This window comes from Loxodonta africana, chromosome 18 (assembly GCF_030014295.1).
Source record: "Loxodonta africana isolate mLoxAfr1 chromosome 18, mLoxAfr1.hap2, whole genome shotgun sequence".
NCBI lineage: Eukaryota > Metazoa > Chordata > Mammalia > Proboscidea > Elephantidae > Loxodonta > Loxodonta africana.
In genome coordinates this window covers 36229207-36251518 of record NC_087359.1, presented here as the reverse complement: position 1 = coordinate 36251518, position 22312 = coordinate 36229207, and the positions used below count along the sequence as shown (strand labels likewise).

General features: G+C 55.8%; 2 protein-coding genes across 5 annotated transcripts; both read left to right on the top strand.

Moving 5' to 3' along the window:
* The first annotated feature begins 8 nt into the window (after window positions 1-8).
* On the top strand, window positions 9-18432 carry STARD3 (StAR related lipid transfer domain containing 3). Of its 4 annotated transcripts, XM_064271129.1 has the most exons (16): window positions 36-104; window positions 9450-9514; window positions 10121-10393; window positions 11972-12049; window positions 12543-12620; window positions 12739-12792; window positions 13198-13315; window positions 13493-13591; window positions 13827-13882; window positions 14260-14352; window positions 15034-15096; window positions 15254-15349; window positions 15730-15809; window positions 15904-16008; window positions 17182-17275; window positions 17730-18432. In XM_064271129.1, exons 3-16 carry the CDS (start codon window positions 10172-10174, stop codon window positions 17832-17834), a joined length of 1341 nt encoding a protein of 446 aa, XP_064127199.1. In that variant the 5' UTR covers window positions 36-104; window positions 9450-9514; window positions 10121-10171; the 3' UTR covers window positions 17835-18432. The 4 variants fall into 4 exon arrangements, with proteins under 4 accessions (XP_003414742.2, XP_064127199.1, XP_064127200.1 ...); XM_003414694.4 differs by lacking the exon at window positions 9450-9514 and having other exon boundaries at window positions 9-104; XM_064271128.1 differs by lacking the exon at window positions 36-104 and having other exon boundaries at window positions 3094-9514.
* Window positions 18433-18544: 112 nt separating this feature from the next.
* Window positions 18545-21414, top strand: TCAP (titin-cap). Its single transcript, XM_003414695.4, has 2 exons — window positions 18545-20310; window positions 20552-21414. The coding sequence occupies exons 1-2, from the start codon at window positions 20201-20203 to the stop codon at window positions 20943-20945; spliced, it is 504 nt and encodes a 167-aa protein (XP_003414743.2). The 5' UTR covers window positions 18545-20200; the 3' UTR covers window positions 20946-21414.
* The last annotated feature ends 898 nt before the right edge of the window (window positions 21415-22312 follow it).

The window sequence follows — 22312 nt, the reverse complement described above, 5'->3', positions numbered from 1 at the left end:
GGCGGTGCTGGGAGGTTCCCTTCCGCTCAAAGGCGCTGCCGGGGCCGCGGAGCTGGGCTGCAGCTGGGGCAGGAAGAGCCGGGGCCGTGGCTGACATGGAGCAGGTGGGTCCTGGAGCGGTCTCGGGGGCCGGGGTGATGGCACGAGGGCTATCCCGTGCCGGCAGATCCCGCCTTCCTGCCCAGTGTCCGTTCTTGGCTCCTTCCGACCCTTCCCACACCCCCCGTGTCCCAGGTTCCGCCCCCTTCCTCTGCTTGGCCTCGCTCCGCCCCGCGCTTAGTTGGGGGGCTCTGGCGCTGACCCTCCGCGGCGCCGCCCATGCGAAGTGCAGCACTGAGGAGGGCCCGGGATCGCCTCCCAGAGCCTCCCACTTAACTGTTACGGCAGAGGCGAGGGGAAGGTATCCGGATATTAAGGGGCAGGAGTTGGGTATGGGGAGGGATCAGGACCTGCGAATGAGGAGGAAAATGTTTACACATTCCGGTAGCTCTGCGTTTCACTGTCATCCGAAGCCTCCCCCAACTTCCTTTGGAAACCGTAATGAATGACTTCCTTTGTTGTTGTGTGTCATGGAGTCGATGCCGACTCATAGCAACCCTTTGGACAATGTACAACTGCCCCGTGGGGTTTCTTAGGCTGTAATCTTAACGGAACAGATCGCCAGGTCTTTTAGCAGCCGAGCGCTTAACCATTGTGCCACCAACCAAAACCCATTGCTGTGCAGTCGATTCCGACTCATAGCTACCCTATAGGACAGAGAGTAGAGCTGTCCCACAGGGTTTCCAAGGAGCGGCTGATGAATTGGAACAGCCAGCCTTTTGGTTAGCAGCCGAACTCTTAACCACTGTGCACCAGGGCTCCTTAATTGATATCAGAAGGGCCCTTTAAAATATCTTTCTTGAGTTCTTTGAGGGGCCTAACACCAGTGATAACTCATTCCTAATTGATCCGTGCTTCCGCCCACCCCCCCAATCAGCATCCCCTGGTTTTCTTCCTAGGGTTCTGATAGTACCTTCACATTCTCCTCTTTTACCCAGCCCCTCGTAGTGTACACTGAATCTGGACAATCACACCTACTCCCAAGGCTCCGGCTTTACACCTTCTAAAAATTTGAAATGCCCAGATCGGCATCTTCAGTGCAGCCCTTCCCTGGAGCCTCAGGCTTGGCCATCCAGCTGCCTGTTGGACAGCTACACTTCCCTTCACATGGAGGGCACCTCAAACTCAACTCTGTCCAAACCTGAGCTGCTCTATTCCCCTGCAGACTCGTTCTTCCTCTGTGATTCCATTCTAGCCAGAAACCTGAGAATTATCTTATACTCTCTCTTCTCCCTCAACTCCCACATCTGAAGGGTGACCTAGTCCAGCTGACTTCGTGAACTTCCTTCAGACCTGGCCCCCTCCCTTCATCTCTTCTGTTACCATCTTTGTCCAGCCCTCTCTCACCAGGGTGACTACAATAGCTTGCCAGCAACTTCTGGTCATGATTGGTTCCAACCCAGTCTCCAGACTACAACTCTTATAATCTTTTTAAGACACAAATCTGATAGTATCATTTCCCTGCTTAAAACCCTTTAATGGCTCCCCATTCCCTGTGTGAAGAGGCAGGCAGGCTGAATCCTTACACAGTTTACGAAGCTCTCTATGATCTGACCCCTTCCCTACCAATCCCCTCTATACACCCTAAGGTTCAGTAACACAGTGCTGCAGGCTGTGCCTTGCCCTCACCTTATTATTTCATGGCTCCATGCCTTTCCATGTCTAGCTCGTCTGCCAGGCTAGAGCTACCTTCTTTATCTGCCAGGGTACCTGTTATTGTTATTGTTCTTCAGTCCTCTGCTTAAGCAGCACCCTCTCTGGCTCCCCCTCCCCCTCCCCACCCAAGGGTAAGTATTTTCCCTCTGTGTCCTCTCAGTACCCTGTTCATAAGAGTATGTTGTTGTTCCGTGCCATTCAATCAGTTTCAACTCATAGCAACCCCATGTGACAGAGTAGGACTGCCCCATAGAGTTTTCTAGGCTGTAATCTTTATGGGAGCAGTTACCCAGGTCTTTCTCCTGTGGAGCTGTTGAGTGGGTTTGAACCACCATCTTTTGGGTAGCAGCCAAGTGCTTTAACCATTGTGCCACCAGGGCTTCTACAAGAGCATAGTGGTTGGGAAAACAGACTCCTGAATCAGCCTGCCTGGGTTCTGATACTGTTTTGTGACCTTGATGAAGACAATGCCTCAGTTTCCTTATTTGTGAAATGAAGATAGTAATGTATCTACTTCACAGGGTTGTGAGGAGTAAATGAAATAATAAATAATAGCGCTTAAAGTGATGCCAGGCACATGAGTGCACAATCAATAAATGTCAACTATTATTTTGTACATAGGAACAGTATAGCACACTGGTTATTATTTTTAATTTCATAAGCTGCTTGAGGACAGCCGATGTGGCTTACTTCTTATTGTACTTCAGAGCCCTAATATCTGTCTCTTTGTCAATAAATAAAGTGCCGGGTTAGGGGTCATTGGGAGCAAGATATGATTTTATCAAGTGAGAATTCAAGGGTGGAAAAGACCCAGACCTGATGTCAGTCTGCTCAGGAAAGTGAATCTGGAAATGGGTAAGTGTTACGTCAAAAAAAAAAAAAAAACACTGAATGGAGATGCTGTTGAGTTGATCCGTAACCAATGTCAACCCCATGTGTGTCATAGTAGCCCTGTGCTCCATAACGATTTCAATGGCTGATTTTTAGAAAGTAGATCACCAGGTTTTCTTCTGAGGCACTTTGGGTAGACTCTAACTGCCAACTTTTCAGTTAGCAGCCAAGCACATTAACTGTTTGCATCACCCAGGGATTCCAAATGTTACATGGCAAGTATTAAATTCTAGAGAAATGTACATGGAGCCCTGGGAACCCCAGAGAAAAAGGCCAGGGGCCACTTCCCAGTGGAGCTGACAAAGAGGATGAGTTTACCAGAAGGAGGTAGAGGGCTGGTGAGCTCAGAGAACAGAGAGCTGGGTCTTGCTTGAAAGGAGCTCTGGTGGGTGGTGGTACGGTGGGGAGGGAGGGGAGATGGGGCTGGGGTAGATGGGAGGGCAGAGGCAGCCTCTGCTGAAGCTGGTGATGGCTTGCCTGGCCATAAAGTATCCCCTAGATTAGGAGCCAGTGAGGACCATGCCCTGGGAGGGCCTGGAGACCTAGTGCCTGGGGGAATGGTCAACATGAATGGCTTTGGGCTGGGCCTTTGTTCATGTTGATTTGCCTGCCTGGAATGCCCTGTCCTCCTTGCCTCCAGCTGGTAGATGTCGATTCTTCTTGGCCTGGGTCAGATGGCTCCTTCTCCCTGTGGCTGGCCTGACCTTACCCACCCCAGCCTAGGTCAGATGCTCTTTTCTCTGGGAGCCCACAGTCCTTTGTTCGTTCCTCCTGGAAACCACTGATCACAGCATGACACCATGTAGTATTTATCTGCCAGCCTTCCTCACCAGCCCAGAAGCCCTGATGGACCAGAACAGGGTCCTGTGTCCCCAGAGACCAGCACAGTATCTAGCACACAGCAGGCTCTCAGTAAATGTGTGTTGTATTAATCTGAGCTTTAGCACACCTGGACTTGCCTGGGGAGGAAGTGCAGGTGAGACCCACAGTCCTGGGCATTGGGCAGTGCAGACTCGTTCCTTTGAGTGGTAGAGACTGTGGGCTTTATTGTAGAGATGAGGAAGCTGAGACTCAGGGGAGATAAGGTCAGGGTCCCTCCAGCAGGGCTTTAAAGTACTGGGTCCTGACTTTGTGTTCAGAACTGTCTCCCAGAAACTGCATGGGCAAGAGTTTGAAGAGGTGTGGGACTTAGGGTGGAAGGTGGCAGCCACCACATTAGTGGGATGAGGGATGGGGAGGGCATCCCATCTGACCAGTCATGTGTCTCACTGAACTTTCTCTGGCTGGTCCTGGCTTTTGTCCAGTCAGGGCTGGCACTGGGAGAAGTATATGTGGAGCACACCTCACCCCGTGGGGGCCTTCCCTTGAGTGGGGTGATGGCATGGAGATCTCTCCAGGAAGTAGACTAGCCCTTTTCAGACTGACCTTGGTAACTTGACCTCAACAGCCCCAAGTTTTACCCAGCAGGGGTGAGGGAGGGTGGAGCCGGACTCGCAGCCCCTGACTAGGCCAGGGGTCCAGGGGTCATAGGATCACAGTACTAGGGGCTTCTTGACATTTAATGGTGTGTGGCACCTGGAGAGGGAGGAAAGGAGGGCTGAGTAGATTGCATTTGTTAGTGTTTTCCAGAGATTCCTGGGCTGGGAAGGGGGTGGGTATGGTGATGAATTTAGCCTGGCCATTCCTCTTTTACTTCTCCAGAAGGAAAGGAGAAAAGGCAGGGCTTTGACTTTGAGATCTTACGTGTTGCTGCCATGCCCCCTCTCCTTAAAGTCCCACTTCTGCAGGGAGCTTCCCAAGCCCTGCTATGTTGGGTGGGTTGGGATAAGGGCCAATAAGCCTGTGCGCCAAGGCTGATGGTATGGGCCACTGAGCCCTGAATTATAGATTTGTCATCATGGGTCAGCTTCTTGAAGCCAGTGCCCATCCCTCCATCCAGCAGTACTGATGGGGCCCTCGTTTTGGGCAAAGTGCCATGCTGGACATACCTGGCCTAGCCCAGGACCCTGCCTACCCAGGGAGAGTAGTAGCAGTAATACCAAAAAAAAAACAAAAAAACAGACCCACTGCCATCGAGTCGATTCCAACTCATAGCGACCCTGTAGGACAGAGTAGAACTGTCCCATAGGGTTTCCAAGGAGTGCCTGGCGGATTCAAACTGCCAACCTCTTGGTTAGCAGCCATTGCACTTAACCACTGTGCCACCAGGGTTTCCAATAGCAATAATAATAATAAAAAATAACCAAACCGGTTGCCGTCGAGTTGATTCCAACTCATAGTGACCCTATAGGACAGAGTAGAACTGCCCCATAGAGTTCCCAGGGAGCACCTGGTGAATTCGAACTGCTGACCTTTCGGTTAGCAGGCGTAGGATTTAACCACTGTTAATTAAATGTTTAGCATATGTTATTCTAATCTTTTAAATAGGTCTGTGAAGTGGGTGCTCTACTATCCTTGTTTTATAGATGAGGAGACCGACTCAGATTCAGTGGTCTGGAAAAGGGCACATAGCCTGATAAAGAATGGCCTTGGGCTCTTGACTCCAGGTTTGATATCTGACCCCCAAACCTGTACTGTTTGCCCTGTCCCGGAGGTGGACACTACAGATTCACAGACCAGCTGCAGCCTCAGCCTTGGGGCTTGAGAAGAGATGCTTCTAGGCTCAGGTCTAGCTGTGTAGTAAGGGAAGTGCTGACTCAGAGTCCTGAGATTCAGGTTAGGGGAGCCCTGGAGGATGAGGGAAGACTCTGCCCAGGAGCTGACATTTGAACTGGACTCTGAAGAGAGAGTCAGAGTTCTCCAGAACAAGGACGTTGTTCTAGAATGATGAAACTAGGAGTGGAGGCACAGAAAGGGGATGGCTGTGTTGTGTTGTGTCCTTGTGGTTGGTGTGACTGAAGTGGAGAGTATAGGGGTGGGGAAACATCAACCTCCATAGCAAGAGAGGAGTGGTCTGAGGCTGTCAAAGGAACCTAGCTCGCCTTGAGTCTTTCCCTGCAAGTTAGGGCTCAGGGAAGGGGAGGGAGCTGCCGCCATGCCTGGTGATACCCCGGAAGTTGGTTCCCCTTTGCTCCCTTGTGGGGAGAAGTGGTTGTTGGAGGCAGCAGGGAGAACCAAAGCTGGCCAGGTGAGAGATGGTGGTTGGGCCTGGGTGGGGGTGGTAGAGAGAGAGAGGGAACCAGGCTGTCCTGACTCATGATACCAGCTTCCTCCTGCTGTTTTCCCCAACCTGGGACTCCATCCAGAAGTCCCTATTGCAAGTGGGGCTGGTACTAGTGTTTCCTAGGGTGAATAAGAGAAGGCCTGGGGAGGGGGTGTGAGGGCCGTGTTCACCTCTCGCCCGCCTCAGGAGAGGAGGACTCCCTGTGCTCGGAGACCTCACCACACACTTCTCTTCCCTGGAACCTAGAATGGGAAAACCTCCAACTCCTCTCTTCCTCCCTCCTCACACATTCCCAGAGCCTTAGCAGCTCAGGTTCCGCAAACACACCCCATGTCAAGTCTGCAGCCATCCCAGGCCGACTGCTTCACACCACATGCACCCTTTTCCTCCTGACACCTCAGAAGGCTCTTGGGAGGGGGCTGGTGACAGCAGGCAGTGGACTTGCCAGGGGGTCTGCTTTCAGGGAGCTGGGTGGCAGCCTGGCTGTCTCTATCTTCCCACCACACTTCTGGCCCCATTAGGCGGAGGCTGTCATAACTGTTCTGCTGGCAGCTTCGGACCTTCACCCTGCCAGTGCCCCCTCCAGGGCTAGGAGCTGGAGTTGACCAGAAAACCAGACTGAGATGGTTTTCCCCTCTTACACTCAACTGAAGTCATCTGAGTGCTTTGTCATCTGAGTGCTTTTCAAACTGCGCCCAGAGAGCCACCTCAGGGGTGACACTGGGGTTTGACTAGTGGGGCTCTGTGTGGCCCCCTTCACCCTCACCTGTTGTGGGAATTGATGTCCCCCTCACCCCCACACTCTCCACTCCAGTCACCATATTGTTGTTGTATTTTATAACTTATTTATATATTTTGTTGTTGAGAATATGTACAGCAAAACATACACTAATTCAACAGCTTCTACATGTACAGTTCGGTGACGTTGGTCACATTCTTCGAGTTGGGCAACCAGTCGCACCCTCCTTTTCTGGGTTGTTCCTCCCCCGTTAACATAAACTCACCAGCCCCTAAGGTTCCTATCTAACTTTTCAAGTTGCTTTTGTCACTTCGATCCCGTATAGATAGTTCTTAAAAAAAGCATCATGCTCTGAGGCAGACATTCTTTATTAGTTAAGCTAGGCTATTGTTTGGCATCGTGTTGTTTTATATATTGAGGTTCTAAGTAAGGTTTTATGTTTTTAAAGGTTTCCTCTGCTTAAAAAAAGAGGGGGGCTTGAAAAGTACTGACCGTTTCCCAGATAAAGAAATGGAGGTTTGATGAGAAGCGATTTGTTCAGAGTTACTCGGAATTAGTGACTGCCCCAAGAGTGGGGTGCAGCACTCTCGACTCCCTGATCAGTGCTTTCTTGACTTCACGAAGCTCTCGCTTGGCTGGACCCTGAGTGCCTTCATTGGGGTGTATAGAGCCCCCTTTGTTTTTCCGACTCTTGGCCAGCTGTCCCCATCCCTGCTTGGCCCCCCCACTTTCATCTTCAGCACTCCCAGGCTCCCCCAACACCTCTGCTTGCAGCCCCCATCTGTGTCTCTCGCTTGCCAGGCATGTCTGGGTGTTTGAGTGTCAGTGCTGTTGCCACTCTAAGTGCGTCTCACACACAAGCTGCTGCAACCCAAGTCCTGTCCCCAGGGAGGGAAGGAGAAGAACAGGGGAAAAGACAGACAGACAGACATAGGAGCAGAGGGAAAGTAGGGAGGCTTCTGTACCCAGCAGCAAGACAAGAGGGGAAGAGAGACAGGGCAAGAGATAGAGATGAGAAGAGGAGAGAGAAAGGTGGGGGGCAGGGACTGGAGAAAGGAGGGAAGAGACTGATGGGGGTGGAGAGAAAGACTCAAAAATGAGAGACAAGACGAACAGAGACCCAGAGAGGGGAGAAATAAAGACAGACAACGAGAGGGGATATAAAAAGAGACAAAGAAGAAAAGACAGATGGGAAAATGGGGTAGAGAGATGGAGATACAGAGGAGGGGAGACAGGTCTGGCAGGAGACAAGAGGGCCCATAGAGACAGGAAATGTCACGTGCCCAAGAGCTGCGGCCCTATCACAGTGAGGGATGCGCCAAGCATGCATCAGGCACCAGATCCAGCTGATGGATGTTGGAGGGGGGGGTCCTGATGCTGGGGGCCTGTCACATGCCCTCTTCTAACTTCCTCCTTCTAGAGCTGGACTCAGCTTCTCCTTGATACCCTCCAGATGAGCTTGTCATGGGGATGCAAAGTGTTTGGTTTTGGGGGTAGCCTTAGGCTGCTGCTTCTGTGTCTCCAGTCCCAGCCTCTGCTGAGGACAGTCTGCTCCTGTTCACTGTGGTGTGCAGAGGCAGAGGGATGGACAAGCTGGCTTTCTCAGAACCTGCTGGCCATACACCAGGGGCTTGTGTTGGACCTAGAAGGGCAACGGGCCTAGGGAGAAGTTGACATAGCAAAAGTGCGGACTGGTCAGGGAATCAGGGAGGACTGAGGAGAGGGGGTAGATCTTGCCAGGATCAGGGACAGACATCTAGGGCATCCCTTCTACTAGCCCCCAAGCCTGCTGCCTGGTGCTGGGGTATGAGACAACTCGGGGAGACTCTTGATGGAGCCTGAGCTCTGGAAGCCAGGCCCTGTTGTGCTGGGGTATCATTGTACCCCTACCATCTCCTCTCTGGCTCTAAACTGATCTTTCCTTTGCTCGCCTCCCTTCCTTCCCACGCCAAGTCTTTCCCCTGACCAGGCCAGGCCTAGAAGAGCAGGGGACAAGGCCTTGTAGGGCCCCTTGCCCGGCATATCGGTGGAGCAGAGACCTCAGGCTTGGAGGCTGTGTGGTTGGAAAGGAGTGCTCCAGGGCCCCATTTGTCTTCAGGGTTCAAGGGAATTTCAACTCTGTGGTTGAACAACAAGAAGTGGTTGCCCTTTCACCTCTCTGTGTCATGGTCGTCTTATATTTAAAATAGGGGAACTTGCCCTGTGCGGCCATGAAACATGACTGTGGACATAGTGTTTTGTGGGCAGCGAAACACTGGACAAGCTTTGGGTGGTGACAGGTTCTTACCCTCTTTGAGGTTTGTCCTGTTCCTTTCTGCTTCGTAACATGGAGCTGAGGGCCAGGAGACCCTCTGGATCATTCACCAATGCAACAGTTGATTATGAAGTGTCTGCTCTGTGCCAGGCCTTGTGCTAGGTAGTAGGGAGACAGGAGTGCCAAGTCAGGTCAAGCCCCTGCCCCTGTGGAGCTTACAGTCTAGTGAGAGAGAGAGAGCATAAACAAGATCAAACAGTGAACAAGATCATTCAAGGTAGTGATGAGGTCACTGATGAAAACAAAGCAGCGAAATACACTGTCTTGCTCTGGCTGGGGGTCAGCAGGTGGGAGACGCTCTGAGGACAGGGCTCCTGAGCTGCCAGTTCAAAGGACCGAGGCCCCGTGGTAGGACAGGGCTGGCATGTCCAGGGACCTACAGGAAGGCCAGAGTGGTGGTGGTGGGGAGACAGAAGCCTGCCACGTAAGAAGAGCTCGGCAGAGGCCACACACACCCCGGCCTAGTCCTATAGCAGCCCTACAACGTGGTGAGGAAGGTGCTTGCTACCCTGACAACAGAGCGGTGAGGGGGAGGTCTTCGGAGGGTTGTAAGTGGGAAAATGTCAGGATCTGATTTATGTTTTTAGCAACGTTTTCTGGCTGTTATGGGGAGAAGTGGTTGTTGGAGGCAGCATGGAGACCCACTGCCTGGGTGAGAGATGGTGATTGGGCCTAGGGTGGGGTGAGACAGGGAAAAGGGACCAAGATGTCCTACCTCTTTTTCCAGCACCCTTCCATCCCCTGTCCCAGCTGGGAGCACACAGAGACACTGCTCTAGAGGTCCCTACCAGTTGCCATGGATTAAGCGGGGAGGGAATGTGGCTTTGTGCATGGAAAACAAAGAACAGAGCTTGGGGCCCTCTTCTGGAGGTGGGGGCAGGCCCAGAGGCTGTTGACAGTACCCAGAGGCTAAACCACAGGGCTGGGCTGGGCAGGAGCAGGCTATGCCCCAGGCATCAGGGAGGCAGGGGATGGGTGCCCAGCAGAGGAATCCCAGAGCCCTCCAGGATTGGCCATGGGGCCCCTGGGTTTTGGGGAGGTATGAGGAAGGAGGGGAGAGAATGGGAGGGCTGCAGAAACCCCACCAGCCTGGGAAGTCAGGCGGGTGGAAGGAATTTAGGCAGAGAGCGCCCTGGGTAGGGGTGTTGGGGTAGGTGGGGCCTGGGAGCTGTGTGTGGAAGGAGGGAAGGAGCTTAGCAGGGGACCTTCAGGACCCTGCTGTGCATGACCTGACCCAGCTACTCTGCCTCGCTCCCAGCCCTGCCGCTGAGGCCCTGCCCTCCCCGCCCTGAGGTGGGTGCCCACCAGGATGAGCAAGCTGCCTGGGGAGCTGGCCCGCGACCTGGAGCGCAGCCTGCCAGCTGTGGCCTCCCTCGGCTCCTCGCTGTCCCATAGCCAGAGCTTCTCATCGCGCTTTCTCCCACCACCTCCCGAGAAGCGCAGGGCCATCTCAGATGTCCGCCGCACCTTCTGCCTCTTTGTCACCTTTGACCTGCTCTTCATCTCCCTGCTCTGGATCATCGAGCTGAACGTGAGCAGGGGCGAGGCTGGGGGAACAAGCTGAATTGGGGGGTCACCTGGACCTCAATCCATCTGTCAAATGGGAGGGCAGCCTTCCCGTGGAGTTGGTACCTGGGTAAAATGAAGAATGGCATGATAAGAGCAGCTGTTCGTATCTTCTGGCTGAATAAAATGAGGCTCAAAGGGGTTGAGTACTTGGCCAAGACACCTAAACAAGTCTGTGAAGGAGACAGGGTTTGAACTCAGATCCTCTGGCTCCCAAGTTCACACTCTTGACCCCTGCGCCATACTTCTCTCTAGTGGAGACACCTGGGAGAACCCTCTGGTTGAGCTGTTAGACTGTTGTCTTCCTTCTGCCCTGCATTACTCTCTGGCTCCAGTTCATTCATAAAGCATTTTTTGAGCCCCTGCTAATGTACCCAGACACCGTACTAAAAGCATTCAGGAGCAAAACAGTAAAAACTCCCAGCTCCCAGTGGCTCCCAGTTCAGTTCTCCCTCCCTGTTTTGGACCTTCCTTCGGTGGCCCTCCCCCTACCCTGACCTCTCCAGGTTTGGTGAGATTCTGTTAGCGGCCTGCAGAGATGGAGCTGCCTCAGAGTGAAGGGTCTGTAGCCCCCTGCCCCTGGGCAGTGCTTGGCCCACCCTCAGGGAACACCGTCTAACTAGCAGTGGGCCTTGATCTGCCACTGATGGGGCCAAGCAGGGCGTCCCAGACTTGGTGCTGTCCCAGCTCATCCTCTGTGTTAACTTGTGACCTCAGAAAAGCACTTGGCCTCTCTGAGCTCTTTTCTGCCAGTTTTCCTTCTGCAGAGTAGGCTCACCCTGAGATCTGGCTGGCAAGTGACCTTTCTCCAGGTCTCAAGCTTGGGTGTTAGGAAAACGATGACTTTGTGAAAGAAGTGAGGAGGTTGGGGAGGGGCCTGGTTTGGGGCAAAGAGGGTACCTTTGATCTTGGGCATGATAAGCTGGAGGGAAAGGCAGGGTGTCACAGTGGAAATGTGTGGGTAGCTGGGACAGGGACGGGGGCAGTGCTCACTCACCGCCACATCTTCTCCAGCAGTGTGATAAATACGGCCCATTAAGCACAAACCTAATCAATTGATTTGCCACCTGGGGGTCCATCTGACATCGCGGCCCACCCCCGGCCCCATAACCCCAGATGGGTTGTTAGCTGGGAAGATGGAGTACCACAGTGGTGGGAGGGTGATGAAATTATACAAGTGGCAGGCTCCCAGCACCCCGTCTTCCAACCCTTCCTACCTGCATCTGCGCTGTGAGGGCTTGGCCCATTGCCTCCCCTCTAGAGCCCCCAGGCCCTCCTAGCCTGCTCCTTCCTGGGCAGTGTGCCCATGAGAGGTGGTACTTGGACCCAGCTCTGCCAGTCTGGGCTACCTGGACTCTCAGAGGAATGATTATGCCTGGGCTCTTGAACTTGGGCTGAGTTCTCTTGGGGACTTAGGGCCCCAGAGGGTGGTGGCTTAGCATGTATAGTGTCTCTTCCAGATCTTACTCTTCCCTTACTTCCCTGCCCCATCCCTGATCCCAGGGGTTCCGCCTGCATAGCTCTTTCTGTCTCCCTCTCCTAGACCAACACAGGCATCCGGAAGAACCTGGAGGAGGAGATCATCCACTATAACTTTAAAACCTCCTTCTTTGACATCTTTGTGAGTGACCTTGGGGGCCCTTGGGGTAGAAAGGGAGCAAGGAAATGCTCGTTTCTCTTCTCTCTGCAATGACATATCCTAAGCTGATTGGGAGACTTGGTTCCCTTCCTTAGGAAGCCCCCAGTCTCAAAAAGGACCCTAAATGAGGCCACATCTACAGACAGCCCCAAGTGGGAGGGGGAAGACAAGATTCCTTGTCTATGAAGGTCATATCCAAATTGTCCCCATAGACACAGTGACTCAACTATGTGAAGGGAACCTGGGGCAGCAGGACTGGAGTGGTTAATTGGGAAGGCTTTCAGGAGGAGGTGGCTAGGAGAGAGTCCAGGGGGTGCCCTGTGCATAGTGAAGCCTCCCATAAGAGGGGTGCCCTCCACCTTCCATTATGTGCACATTGGCATGCAGAGGGCTGGTGCCTGCAGTGGGGGAGGCCAGCCACCAGCAGTAGGTGGGGGGTTAGCCTCCTGTGATGGGTGGTGCCCCTCCCTACCAGGTCCTGGCCTTCTTCCGCTTCTCTGGACTGCTCCTGGGCTATGCTGTGCTTCGGCTCCGGCACTGGTGGGTGATTGCGGTAAGATGCCACTTTCCCGGCAGCCCTTGGACCCTGGTGGCACGGGTGCAAAGGATGGGATGGAGAAGGACTCACTCTCCAGTCTCTGCTTTCCTCCCTCCCCCCCACCCCTGGGCAGGTCACCACGCTGGTGTCCAGTGCGTTCCTCATCGTCAAAGTCATCCTCTCTGAGGTCAGTGGCTCTGAGTCTGCCAGGTCTTATGGGCATCTGCCCTGAGGGCTGGGCTTCTCCTAAGCAGGAACCATTTCTAGGATTTGGGTGTCTGCCCCTGTTGTCAGGGTTGGGATGAGAAGGGATCTTGTCCTTTGATATCTCCAAGGAGTCGCCTTCACTGGCTTCCCCTACGTGTCCCCTACAGCCCCAAGAATCAAGTTCTTCCTCCAGCCTAACCTCAGTTTATTCTGCTGCCGAATTAGTTAATCCATCTCAGAGGCATGTACCACAGTGGGCCCCCAAGCGGCTGGTACCAGGAGTGGGGTGTGTGCCAGTTTGGCTGGCCAGAGTTGGTAGCCCCAGGAGGAGGCTCTGCGTTTAGGGGTGACTCCCTACCAGGGAGCTCACCCCTTCTCCCCACAGCTGCTCAGCAAAGGAGCATTCGGCTACCTGCTCCCCATCGTCTCCTTTGTCCTTGCCTGGTTGGAGACCTGGTTCCTTGACTTCAAAGTCCTACCCCAGGAGGCTGAGGAGGAGCGATGTGAGTGCTGGGATGTGGAGGGGTGCGGAGAGGGTCAGTCCAGCCCCGACGCAGGAGAGTTTCAGGCATGAGAGCAGCTCTGAGCCATCTTGCCAACTCTGAGCAGCCTGCAAGAACCTTAGGGTGTCCTAGACTGCTAAGGTCTGGGATAATGGCTGCCTATCTCTCTTCCCCCAGGGTATCTCGCTGCCCAGGCTGCTGTTGCCCGTGGACCCCTTCTCTTCTCTGGTGCTCTGTCCGAGGGCCAATTCTATTCACCCCCAGAATCCTTTGCAGGTGAGGGCACATGGGTAGGGGAACTGCCTTCAGGGAGGGGCTTTATGAGGAGCAGGTAGGCTGGGTCTGTTCCTTCTATTCCTTCTCCTGTGCTCCCTGGGGAAAGCTGGCAACCCTCTCCCACACACACTTTTATCCCCCAACATCCTTGCATGCACTCACGTACCCGAACCCCTCTGCCTCCTCACACACTCTCCCCACCCCTTCCCATTGTCACTGGGGCTTGTTTCTGTAGGCTCTGACAGTGAATCAGATGAAGAAGTTACTGGGAAGAAAAGCTTCTCTGCCCAGGTACTTGGCCGCCCACCACCACCCTACCCTGGGAATAGACACCCCAGAGAATGGTCAGTGCTGGGCTCAGCCAGGGTGGGCAGGGGCTTCCCAGCAGAGAATAGACCTCTGCTGCCTGAATCCCGGTCAGTGCCAGTGTCCACCCTGTTATTGGTTAAGCGCACTGGTCTGCCTCATGGTTGGGACATGGGAAGCAGCCACAGCCACAGCTCCTGGCCTCAGAAGCCCCCCAGGGCCCAAGGAGACCAGTCCAGACCCTGCATCTAGTGGGGTCAAGCTCATCTTGGAGGCGAGCGGAGCTTCCAGAGAAAGCAGGACACAAACAAGGCAGGATGTGGGCCCCAGCCTGACCCCTTCCTGCCACCACCCCTGGCCAGGAGCGGGAGTACATCCATCAGGGGAAGGAGGCCATGGCTGTGGTGGACCAGATCTTGGCCCAGGAGGAGAACTGGAAGTTTGAGAAGAATAACGTAAGAAGCCCCACTCCCACCTGACCCTCCCGTGTATGCTGGGAGTTTTCTGTCCCGTTTCTGAGACCTGAGAAATAAGCCCAGGGATTGCACAGGTTGGAGCCAGATTCCCTGCCACAGGAGAAGGGCTGGGCCCTGGGGTTGGCCATTCTGCAGGAGGCTGGACTGGATTGGATAATATCCATGTCCCTCTCCTGCTGCCCCTGGGGTCCTCACCTTCCTTCTGTTCTCTCCCTGGGTCCAGGCTTTGAGGGGAAGCCAAGCCTTTGCCCTGTGTCTAGTGTTTTGCTTCATGATCAAAGCAACGTTATCTAAAAAGATGGCAGAGAGCTTGGAAAACAGAGGGAAAACATCCCGATCCTGCTCGGCAGCCCAACCATCCTATTCCCTGGCCAGTTTCTCTGGCAGCCCTCATCGGCATGGAGACACAGCGCCTCGTGCTCGCAATCACAGCTGTGCATTGCTCTTTTAACTTGACAGCAAAACCCTTTCTTTCCTGGTTGCTGTACATTTGTCAGATCCACTGTTTTTTAATGGCTGCTCAGATATTCTCCACCCCCTGGAGTTTTCCACCCTGAGCTCTCAAAAGCCTCTGCCCTGCCTGTCACCCTTTCCTGCACCACCAGCCAACTCCCCATGCCCTCCCCCCACCTCCCTGTCACCCTTCTATCCCTGCCACAGGAATATGGGGACACAGTGTACACCATCGAGGTTCCCTTTCATGGCAAGACATTCATCCTGAAGGTGAGTGAGGGAAGCGGGTGTCGTGGAGCCTCCTGCCCTGGAACTCCAGGAAGGGTCCAAAGGGCTCTCTGCAGGTCCTCCCCACCCTAAGAGCGAAGGGCTGGTATGTCCAAGTGGGCCATTGGCACCACCCAGCCCTCCGCACACCCTGCCCTAGACCTTCCTGCCCTGCCCTGCGGAGCTGGTGTACCAGGAGGTGATCCTGCAGCCTGAGAGGATGGTGCTGTGGAATAAGACAGTGACTGCCTGCCAGGTAAGCTGAGCACTGGGGCCCAGCCTGGCCACTGCTCACGGCAGGGGCAGAGTGACATGGAGGATCAGGACACAGCTGTCCCCCAGCCCAACCAGTTACCCTCAGGGAACCTGGGTCACATCACCGTACCACTCTGTGTCTCAGCTTCCCTATCTGTAAAACGGGGCTGACGTTAATAGTGCCTCCTGGGGAGGGTCAGGAGGATGGAAATAAGGGAATGTCCATAGAACACCTAGCCCAGGGTCCTCAAATGGGCAAGGTTGGCTCTTAGTAGAGGGATCTGGCCAGAGAGACAGCTGGCCCGGGGGTGTCCTGAAGTGCTGGGGCCCTGGAGTCTTCTGGAATGGGCTGTGCCTCACATCTCCCCCCATGGCCCACAGATCTTACAGCGAGTAGAAGACAACACCCTCATCTCCTACGATGTGTCTGCGGGGGCTGCAGGTGGTGTCGTCTCGCCAAGGTGAGTGCCCACCAAGTCCCCTGTCAGTCAGCCCCTCCTGGTTCCACCCCTGGATCTTGGGCGTGGTACCCCGATCTAACTCTCCCTCCCCCAGGGATTTTGTGAACGCCCGACGCATTGAGCGGCGCAGAGACCGTTACCTGTCATCCGGCATCGCAACCACCCACTGTGCCAAGCCCCCAACACACAAATACGTCAGGTGAGCCTGGCCTTGCCCGCGGTCATCTCAGCCCGCCCCTCCCCCGGGAACAGCGAGGACAACACTGGGTACAGCATGTACGGCTGGGCGCTTTCTCTCACTGAGTCCATGCTCTTGTTCCCTTCCCACTGGGCTTTGTCCCTCCTGGCCCCTAATCTTGCTAATCTTGCTGCTCTGTCTGCTGGAACTGGCGGATAATGACTGGAGCCAAGCGTCAAGTGCTGGAGGGAAAGAGTGCAGTGGGCAGTAGGCCAGGGTAGACCGTGGGGAGGGATCGTCCAGGGAAGAGGACTGGGAGCCCTGAGGTTGCACTGGGGTGGTTGACCTGAGCAAGAGGCTGAGTTCTGGGGCTTCGTCTTCCTGCCTGAGACTTAGGTCCTCCCTCATCCTCCTCGTTCTATCCCCTTTGCCTTGACGTTCTCCTGGAGTGGCTCCAAAGTGCCCCCAAAGATAAGGAGTTCCAGTCTTCCTGCTGCTTGCACTTGGGCATCCCCCCCAGTTCTCCCTGCTGTCTAATCTTAGGCTATAATGCTGCATATACCTCCTTCTTCCCCACTCCCTTCCTTCGATTCCAGCAGAGAGCACTGCTCTTTGAATCTGAAACTGGCACCACCACAAACTTGCTGGGTGACAGGGAACAAGCTTGTTTCCTCTCTGGATGTCAACTTCCTTATCTATAGAGTGGGCTGAAGAGTGCTCACTGGAACTGTGGGGAGAATTAGATGGCCTTGGAATTTGAAGCATACTGCTCAGGCCTTGAGCCCAGGCTGTGGCTGCCTGCTGAGAAGGCTACCTTTGCTGGAGCCCACCTGCATTGCACCGCTCCCTGACTTGGGCAGGGGTGAGGTGTGCCAGCCCGGCCCACCCCCTCACAGTCAGAGCTGACCCTAGAGTCCTTGTACAGGGTGTGGATGACGGCTGGGAATGTGGTGAGCTCCCTGCCACCGGGGTGTGTTAAGCATTGGCAGGTTGTCTAGGAGGATTTGAGCCTCACATGGTGGGGTGGAGGTTCAGGGGTATATCCTGTGACCTCCAGGATACTTGTTCTGAGCTCCTGACCCAGAAGATCCCTTTCTGCTTCCACCCAGTACAAGCTGGGCCAGGATAGGGGTGAGGGGGGCCTCAGGCCTTGGCCAGCTCCAAGGTCCCACCCAGTGATGCCCCTCTCCTCAGGGGAGAAAATGGTCCTGGTGGCTTCGTCGTGCTCAAGTCAGCCAGTAACCCCCGAGTATGCACTTTCATGTGGATCCTCAATACAGATCTCAAGGTGGGGAGGCAGGCCAGGGTACCAGGGGCGGGGGGCTGGAGGCAGGCGGGATGGAGGGGCCTCTGCTATCAACTTAATCACTATGTGACCTTGGGGGCTATCTACCCCGTTCAGGGCCTCCCCTGCTCTCAGCCTCCTTTCTCGCTCTGAAATTTGGGGTTGGGTGCTAATGATCTTCAGCCCTGATATTGCCGAAGGGCCTGTCTGTGCCCCCCTTTCTCTCCTCAAGATTCCCAAGGCCCAGGCAGGGCAGCAGGCTGCCAACCCAGCCCCGCCTGGGTCTGTTTGGGCACAGCATGTTCTTCCTGCCAAGGGGTGGGGGTGGCTGGCCCAGGCTGGGTTCTGGAGCTGCACCTGCAGTCTGGCCCAGCGCACCCCCTGCTGGTGCCAGTTGTTGAGTGGGAGACTCTCCTGAGGGCAAGCCATTGTGTAACTTCTTCCTGACTTCCCCCAGGGCCGCCTGCCCCGGTACCTCATCCACCAGAGCCTCTCAGCCACCATGTTTGAATTTGCCTTTCACCTGAGGCAGCGCATCGGGGAGCTGGGGGCCCGGGCATAACCATGCCGTTTCGCCAACCCTGCAGGCCAGGATCCTGCCACCACAGCCTCCAGAGCCAGAAAGGGAGCCAGCCAGACTTCCCCATGCCCACCGAGGCCCTGGCCTCATGAAGTGGGAGGAGAAAGGCCCCTCCCATGGCAGCGCCTTGGCCTCAAGCTACCTTCCACCCAAGGCACGCTGTGCCTGGGAGCCCTGTCATTAACAGGGCCTGGGCCTGAGCATTTGGACTCTGCTGGCTGAGGGACCTGAGTTCCGTCCTGCTGATGTTTACATGGCATCCTTGCCTCCTGGGGGAAGAATATCCATTGTCCCTGCCATTGCCAGGGGCAGGGTCTGGGTTGGGAGCCTCAGACTTGGCGGGGTGGGGGTGGCAGGGCCCTGAACAGGACCAAGGCCAGGACAACCTGGGCTCCTGTGTTATGGTTTTTTTAGGATTATTTAAAGGGTCTGGGACCCTCTTCACATGCACTTGGGGGGGAGCAGCGGAGATGGGGTGCTGGCAGTGAATCTCTGCCTCTTCTAGATCCGCCCCTCCTCCGGGGCTTCCGTGGGGATCTTTGTAACTTGAGCCAATTAAAAACCTGAACTCAAAAAACAACAGCCCCTCCCACCTGCCTCACCTGTTGAAACTAGGTGGGAGGGAGGGGAAGGGTAGCGCCCAGGTGTTGGGGAAGGAGTGAACACGCAGGGCCAGCTGCATACCACACACCCTCTCACTCACGGGTAGGCGGAGCCAGGGTAGGCGGAACTAGTGGCGATCCTGTTCCTGGAATCCTAGCATACCTTCCTGAAAGCTTCAATTCGGGGGATGACTGGTCAGAGAAAAATGCACCCCTTCCTGTGAGGAGAGCTCAGGTTGAGGTCTCCACCCACTAGGTGGACGTTGGGGGCAGGGAGAGACCGGGCAGTGCCATGCCAGTAGCGGGCCTTGACTGTTCATTCCCAGAGTCCTGAGGCCAGGGGGTCACTGAGGCTCCTCTGGGCTCCCAGTCACTGGGAACTCTCGGCCTCTCAGGCCCCTATACTGCATCCCCAGCAAGCACAGCATAGAGCCTGGGGTCCTGGGCCTTGGCCCTGCCCAGTCCACGAGGGCACTTGCTCCCCCACTCCCCGCCTGCCTACAGGCTTCCAAAAGCACCAACTTGCTTAGAGTAAGGGGGTCAGGTGGACCCTATCTTGGTCCTTGCTAGGTGTATGCCCCTGGGCACATTAATCGGGAGTAAGTAATCCTGTACCCAGGTGGGTGCCCATGGGCTTTACCCCATTGGGTGCTCTGCTGTCTGCACGAGGTCCACCTGCTGCCAGGTATCGCAGCTCCAGTCACTGCCTCTTCTGGTTTCCTTTGTTTTATCCTCCCCTCATCCGATGCCTTGCACACCAGCTGCTGCCCTTGGGCGTTGGGCTCTTCCTGGCTCCCCGGGAGTGAGAGGCAGCCGCCTCCCAGGCTAGGACCTCGGAGCTGGCAGGCCCCACAACTGTTTTGGTCAGCACATTGTGACTAGAAAGTGGCGAAAGTGAGACTCAGAAAGGGTCAGGGACTAACCCACTGTCACACAGCCTGTTCATGGCCAATTTGGGACTAGAGCCAAGTCTCCTGACTCTGCCGCTTCCCAGAGCCCCTAGATTCCCATCTCACCCAATTTCACCCCACTCAGGATATTGGAGGTAGAGCTGGGGGACTGCCTCCGGCACCTGCCCCCTCTCCCCTGACTGGCCACAGGGAAGGGAAATACCCAGAAAAGTGGGTGCTCTAGGGTCCCAGGTGTGGAATTAACCTCCAATTCTACTGGTGTGTGTAGGGGGAGCGGGGGAAGGAGGGAGTTTGGTGCAGAAACCTGAGAACATGGTTGCACTGTCCCTTCCTGTTGAGGGGCTTGGCTGTTCAATGTGCCCTTGAGGCCAGGCAGAGGAGAGAGCAGTAGGGGCAGGATCTGACAGCCTGGTGCAGAGCACGGAGGGGGCATTGGTTCCCGTTTTTTCTTGCTGTGTACAGATAAGCCACTGCGCCTGGGCCAGGGGAAAGGGGTGAGGCAGAGGGCAAGTGCCAAGGTGGCACGGGGCTGGGCATGTGCCTGGCCTGAGATGGTGCCTAGGGAGGGTCGGAACACCTGGAGGTGTCATTCTGAAGACCACCGCCCCCGGGGGGCAGCTTGATCTCTTCAGAAACTGACCTGTGACCTGGGGGCACCCCAAGCCCAGGTACCCCAGGCCCTGCCCTGGGCCTAGAGTCCCCCCATCAGTGAGTCTTGGCTCTGCTTATAGCATCTGACGCCAGAGGGGCTGAAAATAACCCCTGGAGGAGGGGGAGGAGGGGTCTATTTAAAGGGCCTGGGAGGAGCAGAGCCAAGAAGGAGTGAGGCAAGATCATGGCCACTTCAGAGCTGAGCTGCCAGGTGACCGAGGAGAACCATGAGCGCCGAGAGGCCTTCTGGGCTGAATGGAAGGATCTGACACTGTCCACACGGCCTGAGGAAGGGTGAGTGGGGTCCTGCCTCTGCTGCCCCAGAACACCTTCCCTGAGCCTTAAGAGGCCAGGGCACAAAGCCCTGGAGAAGTTTCTGGGGGCGAAGGCAGAGATAGAGCCCACTGGGGAGAGCAAAGGGGAACCCCTGCCCAATCTCCCAGGCCCTACAGCCCCAGGGAGCCCCCCAATTAGTCTGTGAGCAGAGGGCACCCCCTCTCAGGAGCTCACCGCCCCCTCCCCTATCCTTGCCCAGTTGTTCCCTGCATGAGGAGAACCTGCAGCGGCATGAGACCTACCATCAGCAGGGCCAGTGCCAGGCGCTGGTGCAGCGTTCCCCCTGGCTGGTGATGCGGATGGGCATCCTTGGCCGAGGGTTGCAGGAGTACCAGCTTCCCTACCAGCGGGTGCTGCCACTGCCCATCTTCACCCCCACCAAGCTGGGTGCCGCCAAGGAGGAACGCGAGGACACCCCCATCCAGCTGCGGGACCTGCTGGCACTGGAGGCGGCCCTTGGTGGCCAGTGTGTGGACCGACAAGACGTGGCTGAAATCACCAAGCAGCTGCCCCCCGTGGTGCCTGTCAGCAAGCCTGGTGCTCTCCACCGATCCCTGTCCCGCTCCATGTCCCAGGAAGCACAGAGAGGCTGAGCAGGGCTGTGAGTCAGGCTCCACTGTGCCCACCCAAGGCTGGGCCCTTCCTGGCTAGGACCACAGAGGGGAGCTGCTGGCCATGGATGCTTTGTAGTTTGCCCAGGGTTGGGGGCTGGGGGAGGAGGGAGCCAGAGACCAGGACGCCTGGGTCCCCTGAGCTCCCAAAGGGAGGGGAGCAAAGACGATGGGCACTAAGAGTGGAGAGCTGGGGGCTAGCGCTGTCAAGTGAGTGCCCCCAGGCCCAGGAGAAGGGACAAAAGATGCTGGTGAGAGCAAGAGGTCCCTGGGAAGAGTGACCCTGGCCCAGGTTTCACCTTCAGAGAAGGCTGAGAAGTGTGTGAGAGGCATCTGGAATCCTCTGGGAAGGAGGCTTGGAGAATACCAGAGGAAGGGGGACGTGAAGAGGACAGAGGCAGGGTGGAGCCCCCAGCACTCTCTGTTAGCGCTGCAATAAATGCTCAATCATGTTTCAGAGTGTTGCCTCTCCTTGTGGTTGTGGGGGCCAGCCCATCGCTGTCCCCCATACCCACTTCTGGGAAGGGAACAGGCTCTGCATCCTAATATGGTAGAGCTAGCGAGTACACTTCATGCTTGGGGCGTGAGGGGCAGGGACAGAACTGTAAACAAGGCTGTTGCCTGTCCAATCCCCTTTCTGTACCCTGACTCTGCTGCCAGTCCTGGCCTCTGTGTCGAGCCCCCTGGCACTTGGCAGTGTCCAGCAGGCCAGCTGGCACCCAGGGCTGGTTTAAATGATGTGTCATGGAGAATAGGGAGGGGACTGGCACCACGACTGTCCTTGGGTGTGGATGGGGTCAGTAACCCCAAGTCTGACCTATCTCTCATTTCTGAATCCAGACAGAATCCTTGGCTTCGCTCAGGTGCTCCGCCCTCCCTGCCCTGGGATCCCAGGGTGGGTTGTCTCGGTGGTGGGGTAGGGGGTCAGATTCCTGTCTGTGACCCTTGCAGCTGTTGCGGCAACTCATGTTCGAACCTGGCCACCTGGCCCAACAAGGAGACACTTTCTCCTTGCGCCAAGGAGAAGGGAGGGCCGCAGAGGAGGCCTGGGCCCAGGGATGCTAGTCCTCACTTTGGCAGGGGCGGAAGCCTAGCCAGGGTAGAGGGGCACCTGGTCCAGAAGGCACCCACACCAGGAAGACCATGGAGGATCTGCTCCCCGTTTGGGGGACAGGCGGGGAGACTCTGACATCTTGGCAGCCCCGGTACCCGGAGGCCAAGTGGGACCTGCAGGCCTGGCCCTCTTCCTGAGAGGGGCTGGAGTATGGGCTGGGTCGGGAGAGGGGGCAGAGACCCCAGACCAGAGGGCTCCAAATTCCTAGGCGCTTGAAGGCAGGACTGCGCCCCCT

Excerpts from the sequence above, each read along its gene's own strand:
- STARD3 (XM_003414694.4), top strand. The coding sequence starts at position 10,172 with ATGAGCAAGCTGCCTGGGGAGCTGGCCCGCGACCTGGAGCGCAGCCTG. Across the intron at positions 13,316-13,492 it reads GGAGGCTGAGGAGGAGCGAT|GGTATCTCGCTGCCCAGGCT; the intron begins GTGAGTGCTGGG and ends CTCTTCCCCCAG. Across the intron at positions 15,810-15,903 it reads GGTGGTGTCGTCTCGCCAAG|GGATTTTGTGAACGCCCGAC; the intron begins GTGAGTGCCCAC and ends TCCCTCCCCCAG.
- TCAP (XM_003414695.4), top strand. The coding sequence starts at position 20,201 with ATGGCCACTTCAGAGCTGAGCTGCCAGGTGACCGAGGAGAACCATGAG. Across the intron at positions 20,311-20,551 it reads TCCACACGGCCTGAGGAAGG|TTGTTCCCTGCATGAGGAGA; the intron begins GTGAGTGGGGTC and ends ATCCTTGCCCAG.